This window comes from Lontra canadensis, unplaced genomic scaffold, assembly GCF_010015895.1.
Source record: "Lontra canadensis isolate GAN:19392208 unplaced genomic scaffold, GSC_riverotter_1.0 scaffold2, whole genome shotgun sequence".
NCBI lineage: Eukaryota > Metazoa > Chordata > Mammalia > Carnivora > Mustelidae > Lontra > Lontra canadensis.
The window spans coordinates 64,441,716-64,453,080 of record NW_022630996.1 but is presented as its reverse complement, the minus strand read 5'-3'; the positions used below and the strand labels follow the sequence as shown (position 1 = coordinate 64,453,080).

The 11,365-nt window shown below is 42.8% G+C and overlaps 1 protein-coding gene across 6 annotated transcripts in view; it reads left to right on the top strand.

The window, feature by feature from the left end:
- CDK14 (cyclin dependent kinase 14) overlaps nucleotides 1-11,365 on the top strand; it is a 582,313-nt gene that overhangs the window by 419,162 nt on the left and 151,786 nt on the right. For all 6 annotated transcript variants that reach the window (XM_032875564.1, XM_032875554.1, XM_032875517.1 and 3 more), the window contains one exon: nucleotides 7,480-7,543. In XM_032875564.1, coding sequence (XP_032731455.1) covers nucleotides 7,480-7,543 — 64 coding nt within the window. The remainder of the gene's footprint in view (nucleotides 1-7,479; nucleotides 7,544-11,365) is intronic.

Below are 11,365 nucleotides of genomic sequence, written 5' to 3'. Positions count from 1 at the left end.
AAGGGGATAAAAAGAGGTTCAGAAAGAAAAAATAAAATAAAATAAAAAAGAAAAAAGAAACAAATAAAAAAAAGAAAACCAATAATGAAAAAAATATAAAAAGGAAAAAATATGTATATATTGGATAAACTAGTTAAAAAACGTTAAAAAAGAAAAGGGTAAAAGTTTAAAAAAAATTTAGCAGAAGAAGAGAAAAAAATTGAAAAAGAAAAAAAAAATTAAATTAAATTAACTGCAAGGCTAAAGAATCATGGGGAGAAAGCCATGAGTTCCGTGCTTTGCTTTCTCCTCCTCTGGAATTCCGCTGCTCTCCTTGGTATTGAAACCGCACTCCTCGTAAGTGAACTTGGTCCTGGCTGGGTTTCTTGTTGATCTTCTGGGGGAGGGGCCTGTTGTAGTGATTCTCAAGTGTCTTTGCCCCAGGCGGAGTCGCACCGCCCTTACCAGGGGCCGGGCTGAGTAATCCGCTCGGGTTTGCTTTCGGGAGCTTTTGTTCCCTGAGCGCTTTCCGTAGAGTCCGGAGGACGGGAAGGAAGATGGCGGCCTCCCAGTCTCCGGCCCGGAGGAGCCGAGAGCTAGGGGTCCCACTCCTCAGTGCGCCCTCAGAGAACAGCGCCCAGTTACTCCCGTCTGCCTGGCCTCCGGCTGCGCTCCGAGCTCACCGAGCCTGCGACCGGTTCAAGGTAAGCCCGAGCTGTGAGCTCACTCCTCGGCTCCGTCTCTGTAGCCGGCTTCCCTGTTCTAATACCTGCGAGCTCTGCGACACTCAGACACCCCGATCCTTCTGTGACCCTGCAGGACCTGAGGCCACACTGGCCCCGCGTGGGCTTCACCCCAGTTAAGCCTCTGGAGCGATGTCCCTCAGCGGAACAGACTTTTAAAAGTCCCGATTTTATGCTCCGTTGCTCCGCCGCTTGCCGGGAGCCGGCCCCTCCCCCCGGGGTCTGTCTTCCCGTCCCTTTGGATTCGCTTCTCCGCCAGTCCTACCTTTCAGCAAGTGGTTGATTTTCTGTTTCTAGAATTGCTGTTCTTCTTCTCTTCGATCTCCCGTTGGATTTGTAGGTGTTTGCAATCTTTAGATAAGCTATCTAGCTGATCTCCCGCTACCTGAAGTAGTCTCAGCTGCTACTTCTCCGCCATCTTGACTCCTCCCCCTCAAACCTAGCATCTTTTTTTAAAAAGATTTTAATCTGTTTATTTGAGAGAGAGAGAGCACAAGCAATGAAGAGGGGGCAGAGGGAGAAGCAGATGCCCCACTGGGCAGGGAGCCCGATATGGGGCTGAATCCCAGCACCCCAGGATCGTGGCCTGAGCCCAAGGCAGACATTTAGACATTTAACCAACTGAGCCACCCAGGTGCCCCACAGACTTAGCATCTTAACAGACGTTTATGATCTTAGAGTGACGGTGGGTGAGGTATCCAGGCATGGCTTAGCTGGTGCTCTGCTTCGGGTTCTCCCAGGGTTGCAGTCAAGGTGTTCAGCTGGCCTTCCATCTTACATGACGTTGGCCTGGGGAAGGATCTGCTTCCAATATCGTGCAGTTGTTGACAACATTCAGCTGCTTGCAAGCTGTTAACTGAGTGCCTTAAGTTTGGCTGGCTGTTGTCTGAAGCCCCCTCCAGTTCCCTGTCTTACGGTCTTTGTAGTATGACCGCTTGCTTCCTCAGCGCCAGCAAGGGAGAGAGTCTCCCAGCAGGATGAGAGTTGGCATCCCCTACAATATGATCACAGAAGTGACATCTTGTCACTTTTGCCGTACTTTGTTGGTTAAAAGCAAGTCACTGGTTCCACGCACAGTCAGGGGGAGGAGTGTAAACACCATCAGGCAGGGATATACAGGACTATCTTAAAATCAGCCTGCCCCAATCTCCTTTCATTTCCTCTGCGTGGTCTCGTAGAATTTGTACTCTGCCGAACACCGCGAGCCCTTGATTCCCTGGCAGTCCTCTCCATCTCAAACAATTATTAGAACTTAAGTCCTAGAGTTCAAGTTTATTGCTGTTAGGTTTCTCTGGGTTGGGTTCAGCCAGTTGCTCCCACCTGACTGAATATTCTTTAAGTCTGGCTCGGCCATCAGAATATTACACATCTTTTCTATTGTGCCATCTGAGAATGTAAGACATTTTTCTATGATGAAAATGGTGAAGAAGTTCGTACGTAGTAATGTGTGCAGTGTGTGTATGTATACACACGTGTGCATTAGACTGGTAGAGGAGAAGAATGAAAAAAATCCCTCATACACAAAACTTCCTTCTGGAGTCTGGCCAGTTGGCAGTGAATCGTTGAACGCCATCCGAGCCCCACTGCTGCTCTTTCTGATCCTCTTGGGAACAAGGTAGTGCAACTTTTTAAAAAAAAAAATTAACATATAATGTATTATTTGATTCAGGGTACAGGTCTGTGATTCATCAGTCTTACACAGTTCACAGCACTCACCACAACTCTTAGGAGCACAGTCTTTCTAGTCAAACCAACCTGGTTTTGAATTCCGGCTCCACCCACTGGAGAACTGTTTTTCTAGATAGAGCTCAGACAGGCAGGGTGAGAGTTAGGAAGTTCTGCTTTTCTGCGGCTTATCTTTGAACTCTGTAGCCCCCATTTCAGTGCAGTGTGACAGCCAAGCCCGGTTCTGCCGAGCTTCTTCACAAGCTTTGTTTAGGACTTTGTGCTGTTGAATCATAAAGAATCTTCCAGAAGTGATATAGCTATGAAGCAGTCATTATTTTACAGATGTGTGTTGTATGTGTGGACTTTGAGGTTTTGGTTTAAAAAGCATCAAACTTATTTGGTCTTCCATTTCCTTGGATTCATTGCTAAGTGAGGTTGAAATCACCCGCACTGCCCCAGGATGCCCATCTCATAAAACTGGAAAACCTGAAGTGGGAACCCAGCGTGTTCCTCATCACTGCTTTAGTCCACACCCGTGTGAGCTGGTCTTATCTGCATTTGATAGGCTGGAGTCTCTGTGATGGACTCCTCTGACCCTTTGACCCAGGAAAACTGTCAGCAGACCTTGCTCTGTTTAAACCGTGGGCATTCTTCCGGAAAAGCCTACGGACTGGCCTTTAGCAGCCCTGGGACCTGACAGGGAAATGCGAGAATGCGTGGAACTATTAATCACTTGGAATGGTAAGTAAATATTTCTGACAACCACTAGTTCTTGAGCTCCGAGTTTTAGAAGTTTAGAGTCTTTTTTTCTTCTGTTTCTTGGAAAGTCGTTTCAGTGGAGAGACCCTTTTCCTCAGTGTCCTCTGCTCATCACAGGGGCTGATATGATGGGTGGGATCCATGCCGTAGCTGTCAGTGCGGAGGTGAGCCCAGAAGAGTAGGTTTGGTGTCATTAAATCCTAGTTTATCAGGGTCAGGCAGTGTAAACCTCTACTGAGAAGGTGAGATTATCCCGTATTTGTCTTAACAGAAGCTAAAAGTCCAGGAAATAAGAGAGACCCCCTTCTGGGAACTGTGTATGCATGAGTTTAGAGAAGTAAGACCATTTTGTAGCTTGTGTTGGGCATTTGCTTTCTTTTACCATTAATATGCTAAAGAGTTCCAAATGTTTTTCTCCACGTTAATCTTTCTCCTGAGATCTGTATCTGTATTTCCAGCTGCTCTTTGCACACCCCCTATCTTGATCTGGGCCTTTCTGCCATTCAGCAGATCTAGAATTAAACTCCTTGCCCTCAGCCCCCAAACTTGCTTTAACACCTACATTCTTGATTTTTAGCTAATAACTTATTTCCTGTAAAATGGCCCTTAATAGTAAGAAATATTTTTTTAAAGGTTTTATTTGAGAGAGAGAGAAAGCACATGTATGTGCCAGAGTTAGAGGGGAGGGGCAGAGAGAGAGGGAGAAGAGGCCTCCCCATGGAGCGGAGAGCCAGATCATGACCTGAACTGAAGGCAGATGCTTAACTGACTGAGCCACCCAGGCACCCCAAGAAATACATTTTACCTCATGACTCATAAAGCACCCATATACATATACACACACAGATATAATGTGAATAAAAGTTTCATAAAACAACATTCATCTTTAACATGTATGTTACCTTCTGACATTACCTGTTATTTTCATCTTTAGAAAAATGCTGATGTCAGCAGTCTCTGTGAAATTTATAGTCCCCCAGTCATGGGACCTATAGTCTGAGAAAACCTGAGACAGAGATAAAATGCAGTTCCCATTTATTCGTTCTGTGGCCCTCGCCTCCCCTTCCATAACCCACCCAGTAATCCAGTGATACCAGACTTCATGCTGTAACCCAGACACTCCATTTGCTCATTCAGTCAGCTTGTACTGAGTGCATATTTGGTGCCAGGCACAGAGCAGGCACCAGGATCTGAAGATATGAACACCGCAGTCTCTACTCAAAGGTCTGTGGTGCAGTGTGGAGACAGACCAGTAATCTAACGACTGTAAGACTGTGGGTAGGTCCTGTAAGAATCCTGTACAAAGCCCTCAGAGATTATGAGGATCACAGCATGTAACTTGGGCCAGAAAGTCTTTCTGGAAAGAGTAGTTCATGAGCTGAAGCTAGAAAAAAAGGAGTTAACCTGGCCAGTCGTGGGCAGGGCATTCCAAAAGAGGAAACCACTGTGAGAAGGCATGGGGGCATGAGCAGCAGGAGAATTTGGAGACCTGAAAGTATTTTGACATAGCCCTTCCTTATAACCCGAGTTCTCTGCTGTCACTATCCACCCCCATGCCCCTTTTCCGTACTTGGCCTTACTCACTGTTCCCTCTCCCATGCAGCTCTCTCTCCCCACAGAGGGGGAGCACTTCCGGGCCAAGCCCCAGTCTCATCCTTCTATCTTCTGTGATGAGCACAATAAATGTTAGCCTGGTGAAGACATGGACCAATAAAGGAACAGGGAGACATACCCGCCGGGCACAGGTGTCAAGTGAAGCTTCTTGAGTTGACCTTGTAGAAGACGTTTTAACATATCACAGCCTTTCTGTCACTTTGAGACTGGAAGCTGCCTCAGATGTTATCAACCTGACCATTTACAGATGCGGGACCACATCTGGAAGGTCGGAGGTGCTATTTTCTTTGGCCCTGTTGTATTTACAAAAGATTAGTTTTTACTTTTAGAGAATACCTCTTTTTCTAACCTAAAGTGTCCCTAAAAGTGGAATGTCTTGGTCAATTAATAGAAACAAAAATCCGCCATCAGATTTTGCAAACACATCCACTTTCTGCCAGGCACAAGTAGCCTGTCATCTCTAACCATGCGTTTAACCCAGACTGACTTCCCAAAAAGGCTTTCACAGGAAGAAAGACTGATTTTTAATACTTCTTTTCCTTTGCCAACTTTCTGGCCACATCGTATTTCTTGTGCAAATGGCCCAGGAGTTGTAGGCAGGAGAATCCGTGGTATGGTCCCATCAGTCAGTGCTACAATAGCTCAAAAAAGACATACGCATTTTCACTTTACAGGTGACTTTTATGAAACAGCCATAATCTTTGATAATCAATTTGAAATGGAACCCTGGGTATGAATGGGGTTAGTGCCTGTGAAAAAGTTTTACTCACGCAAACATTGTAGTGACGTGTACAGTCAGGGTAACGACCTTTACTGGGAGGGAGAGAACGAGGTTCACATTCTGGCTGGACTTTCTGTGGTTTATAAAATCTTTAGAGGGTGTGTGTCAGAAGTGATGGGTTGATTGTGATCAAGTTGTGATTTTGAGCCGTAAGTTCCTCCCTTTAGTTGGTAAAGTCCTTCACGTCCTTCATGCAGATTTTAGTGGAAGCTCGAAGGGGAGAGCTTTCCTCAGGTGAGCTCTGCACACTGCCTGCAAGAATGGCTGTCTCCCAGTCTTGAGATAATCGTCGGAGTTCATGAAAGAAAGGGGGACATGCCTTTTGCAGACACTGTTACTGCAGGAGCTCATGTCAGACAGTGTCTCCGTCTCCTTTCCTGTCTTACAGCCCCCTTCCCCAGCCCTCTCGCCTGTCTGCCCACCTCCCACCCAGCCTATCCATAGATGTGCATGTGTAGATGTGTTTATTGTAGATGTGTAGATGTGCTTATTACTGTTACAAGTGATTGTGTTTGCAAAATTAATCGGTTACAGTTGAAAAGAATTATATTATCTCATCCCAGAACCCAGTGAGGAACGTAATACATGTTTAATCCCAACTCCCCAGAGTAGGAAGCAGTGAGGGAAGCACTCACTGCATTTGCCACTCTGACAGGATGCCCCATCCCCCTAGTAAATAAACACACAAATACTCAAAGTTCTGCATTTCCTTATTGCATAGCAGTACCTGCTGACACTTGGATAGAGTGAATGCGCTGAATCCCCACCCGTGATATCCGCCATTCCTTCTCTGTTGCCAGTTTCTGACTTTATCTCTTGCCCTTCCTCACCTGTCGGACTGTGCATGTCGGTCCATCGCAGCTTGAGTCATGTACAGCGGGGGGCACCAGATTCTCCCGCCTGGCCAGGGCCGCCCTGACCTGAGCCTGGTTTCGAGGGGTATTTTGAATAGTATATAATACCCAGTGCTTACTCCTGCCAGGTAGTGTTCTCACCACAAATGAGGTGGTGTAAACCCCCAGTTTACAAAGTCGGGAACTGAAAGCTCAGTTCATTGAGGAAGCTCACTGAGGTTATTTTCTTGCCCATGGTCACATGACTAGTAAGTGTGGGAGCAAGGATTCGAACCCACAGAGTCTGTTTCCAGGGTCTGGGCTCTTGGCCCTCCAGCGCCACTGTTCCTGACTGGTGATCTCCCGTGACCGTGGACCATAACAGCAGCCTATGGTGGGCCTAGATGTTGGCATGGGGCGAACCCAGTTCTGTGTGAGCTGCAGTTGCCCTTTAATTTCTTCAGTCAGACACCGGGGTGGTAGAAAAAGAAATGGGGAAGAAGGTGAAAATGTGGATGACGGAAGGGGAGAGTGTAGAGTGAGGACAGTATTGGGGGGATGAGGAAATTCTAAGCCACATAAAGTTGTTACCTGAAATGAGCAGTGTGGCTAGTTGAGAATGAGCCTCCCCAGCTGCCTGTCCTGCTTCTTTGAGACATCGTGATGCTGAGAGAGAGGATGCGGGGGTGAAATGACAGAATTTGGAGAACTGCTAAGCGATGAAACATCTGATGCTGGAGTACAGGACAAAAAGTCATGCAAGAATCATGAGGGACACACATATACTTGATTCGGTTCCATGGAGATGACAGCTGATCGTTGGAGTCCTAAGCCTACTTGCTAAGTTTGTAGTTGACAAAATGCAGCAGATTTCACTGCCTGCATTCCGCTGCATTTGGTAAAATGCAGACATTCATCTTGGGTGGCTCTTTAGCTTTTAGTATGGGGCTTGTTTTTATTGAAATAAAATCCCTGGCACACGATCATGGAAAAAAAAAAATCCAGAGTTTCATCATATGCAGTGTACTGTTTTCTACACTGGAGAATTTTGAGTGCTTTGGAAATAACAAGTCTGTTTCCACAATTTCCTGCTCTCCACTAGGTTCTTGGAACGCCAAATGAGGACACGTGGCCTGGAGTTCATTCTTTACCACATTTTAAGCCAGGTATGTTTCATTAATTACAAATGACTAAGTGCTTCCAATAGGCAGAGTGAATAGATACATTTTCCCTTCAAGCTTCTATATTATACTGAGAAAAATTCTGGTTCCTTGCTCTTCTATATTCTGCCTATTAGTGGAGTTGTCCTTTGTTTTTACAATTTATTTGTCTGTAAAGATAGAATTAATGACATTCCTTATGAGAGGTTTTCACCACATGTATCTCATTTGAGTTAACTGGCTAATAACGTAGCTGTATCCTCATCAGTTAGGCTGGCATCCGTGTCTACAAAACAGAATTTCCATCGGGGTACTATGATCTGCCTGTGTGACTTCTTGAAACACTACTAGGAAAAGTATTACCCTGTAAAAATGAAAACTTGGCATTTTGATTTATTTTTTAAAAATTAATGATATATAGTCCATTAATTTGAGTTTAAACATGTAAAATGTTCTGCATGCCTGTCGTACAGCATGCAGTCTTTTTTAATGTGAAATACTTAAACCTCTAAACTGGAAAATCTGAGATAAAATGCAGACCACTTTTAAAATAAGTTGTCACTTTTTTCCTTCGCCAGTAGATGGCAGTCAAGAAACTTTCAGTTTTAATAATTACACTTAGAGAAAGGATCTGAAATGTGGTAATTTAATTTTTATAGGAGAGATGAAACGTTTGGAATTGGAAATTTAATAAAAGCCAATGGAGTGAATTATTGTAAAATAATTCTCTTGTTTTTTTTTTCTTTTTCCCTGTTACAAAACATGGATTATAAAGTGCAGACCCACAGTAAAATTACTGAAAGGGATTTTATGGAAGATCTCATAGTCCATTATTTAATGAGGGGAAAAGAGCTATGAATAATTTCTGTTATGGAAGCCAAGTTTATTCTCTTGCTCCTCTTCCCCTCTTCTGGGGCACCATCAGGAATAAATTATCAATCCCAAAGAATGACTGAGTTGAGAAACTATTTTTATTCTCAGTATTTTTCTTCTGAAAGTGTACAGTGTGATGAGAATTTTTCTATCTTCTTGGGCTGCCCCAAGGACTCTTTGTAGTTTTACTGAAAATTTTAAGTAACTTCTATGTTCTGGAAGACTATAGAAACTTAACAATTTAAGATGGATTTTTTTTTTTCTTCTTTTTTTAACCAGCAATAAGCGCCCTCTCACTGCTCCAGCTGTTCCTAATGGAGTCTGGGAACACAGCTCTTTGTAGATGCTCCAATGTAGGCTGTGAGACAAGGTTAGCTTCCCCATGTTAGTAACTAAAATCTGAGGTCTTGGGAAAATAAAGTAGAGGAGACTACGAAAAGATTTTGAATAAATAAAGTTAGATGCAGAGAGGAATAATTAAGCCAGTTGTTTGGCCTGCCAAGGTTCTGCACCAGAAAAGATGGAGTCATATATTTATTTTGGTGTGAACAGAATTAACCTCCATCAACAACATACAGAAGCATTTATCAGATGTGTTCTGGAAAGTACTATGTTGTAGTGCAAATCAAGCTAAACAGATTGGGAACTTCATGAGATCAGGGACTGTGCATAGTTTGTATTTTGGTGTTCAATAAATATTTGTTGAGAAGTCTACGGAATGTTTAATACAGTTATCATTTATATGACTTTTCTGGGATAGACATATATAAATTGGGCTATATATGTTTAAGTTATTTAATATTATGGATAAGTACCATTACAGACACTTAATACATAGAAGGAAATGGAGGCCCAGAAGAATGATGTATTTAGATGGTGAACGTCGTAGGTGCTGACAGATAAGGAAGATATTCCAGGCAAAGCTTGGGGCTTGTGGGTAAGAGTAGACATGATAAATATTTCCTGAGTTAGCTTGAGAAGTGCCAAAGGGAAGCAAGGTAATAGACTGAGGCAAAGGAAGCAAATCTGTGAATCCTTTCATACAGCACTTAATCAAATCATCAGGGGAGCCCTTGTCTCTGACCTCCTGGACCTCATCCTCCAGGGGAAGAAGGTACACATTCCCAAAGGGGAAAAACAGCAGTGCGAGGGTCTGCCTGTCCCACACCCACCCTGTACGCCTTATTCTATCCCCAAAGTATGCCTTAGAAAGTCTGAGGGAAAACAAGAGTATCTGAACCTTAAGGACGTAGTTTGTTTTGTTTAGTAGATTTCATTTTTTAGAGAGGTTTTAGCCTCATAGCAGACTTGACAGAAGGTACAGAGATTTCTCCTATACCCCTGCCTCAACACATGCACAGCCTCTCTGTTATCAACATCTCCCACTGCAGTGATACATCTGTTACAGTTTCATGAACCTAAATTGACAGAGCATTATCATCCAAAGTTCATAGTTTATATTAGGGTTCCCTCTCAGTGTCCTATATTCTGTAGGTTTGGACAAATATGAAATGACATACATGTACCATTATAGTGTCCTACAGTGTAGTTTCACTGCCCTAGAAGATCTTCCGTGCTCTGCCTATCATTCCTCCCTCCCCCACCCAACTCTTGGCAACCACCTTTTTTTTTTTATTGTCTCATAGTTTTGCCTTTTCAAGAATGTCGTAAAGTTGGAATCATACAGGGTGTTGCCCTTTCAGATTGACTTCTTTCACTTATTAATATGCACTTAAGTTGCCTTCATGTTTCCTCATGGCTTGATAGCTGCTTTCTTCTTAATGTTAAATATTTCATTATCATGGTATATTACAGTTTATTTATCAATTCACCTCCAGAGGGACATCTTGATTGTTTTAAGTTATGGCAATTATGAATAAAGATGCTGTAAACACTTGTGGGCAGGTTTTTATGTGGACGTCAGCTTCCAACTCCTTTTGGCAAATACCAAGGAGTATGATTGCTAGGTCATACATAACTTTGCTTAATTTTTTAATAGCTAATACATTTAAGCAATTCAAGATATCGAACAGTATGAAAAAGGAACATGGTACAAAGCCTCCCAACCCTTTTTGCTATCTGCCACTTCCTCAGAACCACTGCCCTCAGATTCCTCCCTCCTCCATTTTATTATTATTATGTTTCTTACCTTTATGTATTTGTAGGAAATGATTAACATTTATACTTTATATTTCTAATATTAAACATAATTTTATATCTTGCTTGTCTCATTAATGCATCTCATAGGTCTTCTCATATCACTGCATGAAGGAGGCCAGTGGGGCTCATAGCTGCATTGTTTTCCATTGTATGGATTTAATCTACTCTCTACTTATGGGCTTTTGGGTTGTTTCCAGATTGTTGCTATTATAAATACACACACACACACACACACATATACACATATATACATACACGGGTCACATGTATACAGATATATTTGATAGATAAATTACCAGAAATAGGGTTAAAGAATCAACAAATATATCCAATTATAACTTTGAACACCCTGTCAGATTGTCCAGAAGGATGGTGCCCATTGGCTCTGTTACCAGCAAACACATGAGAACACTGCTTCTCCACTCCACAGGCTACAGCCAAACTTTCAGATTTTGCCAGTCTGTTAGGTGACAAAAGGAATCTCAACACAATTTTTAATTTCATACTCCTTTTTATGATGAGGTTGAGCATCCTTTTGTGTTTCAAGATCACTTTCATTTCCTCTTCTGGGAAGAGTTAATCTCTTTTGCCAATTTACAGTTGAGTTATGTGTTGTTGTTTTTCTTTTATCAGTTTCTGCAGGTTCCTTATGCATTGAAGAAAGCAATTTTGAAAATAATCCTCACTTTCATATCTTACTTTTCTTGCTTAACTGAATCAATTTTGCCCTAAGAGAAAAAAAGGTGTAATGGTTGAGAACAATGCAGTCATTATAGTTTTTAGAAGATCAGTTGT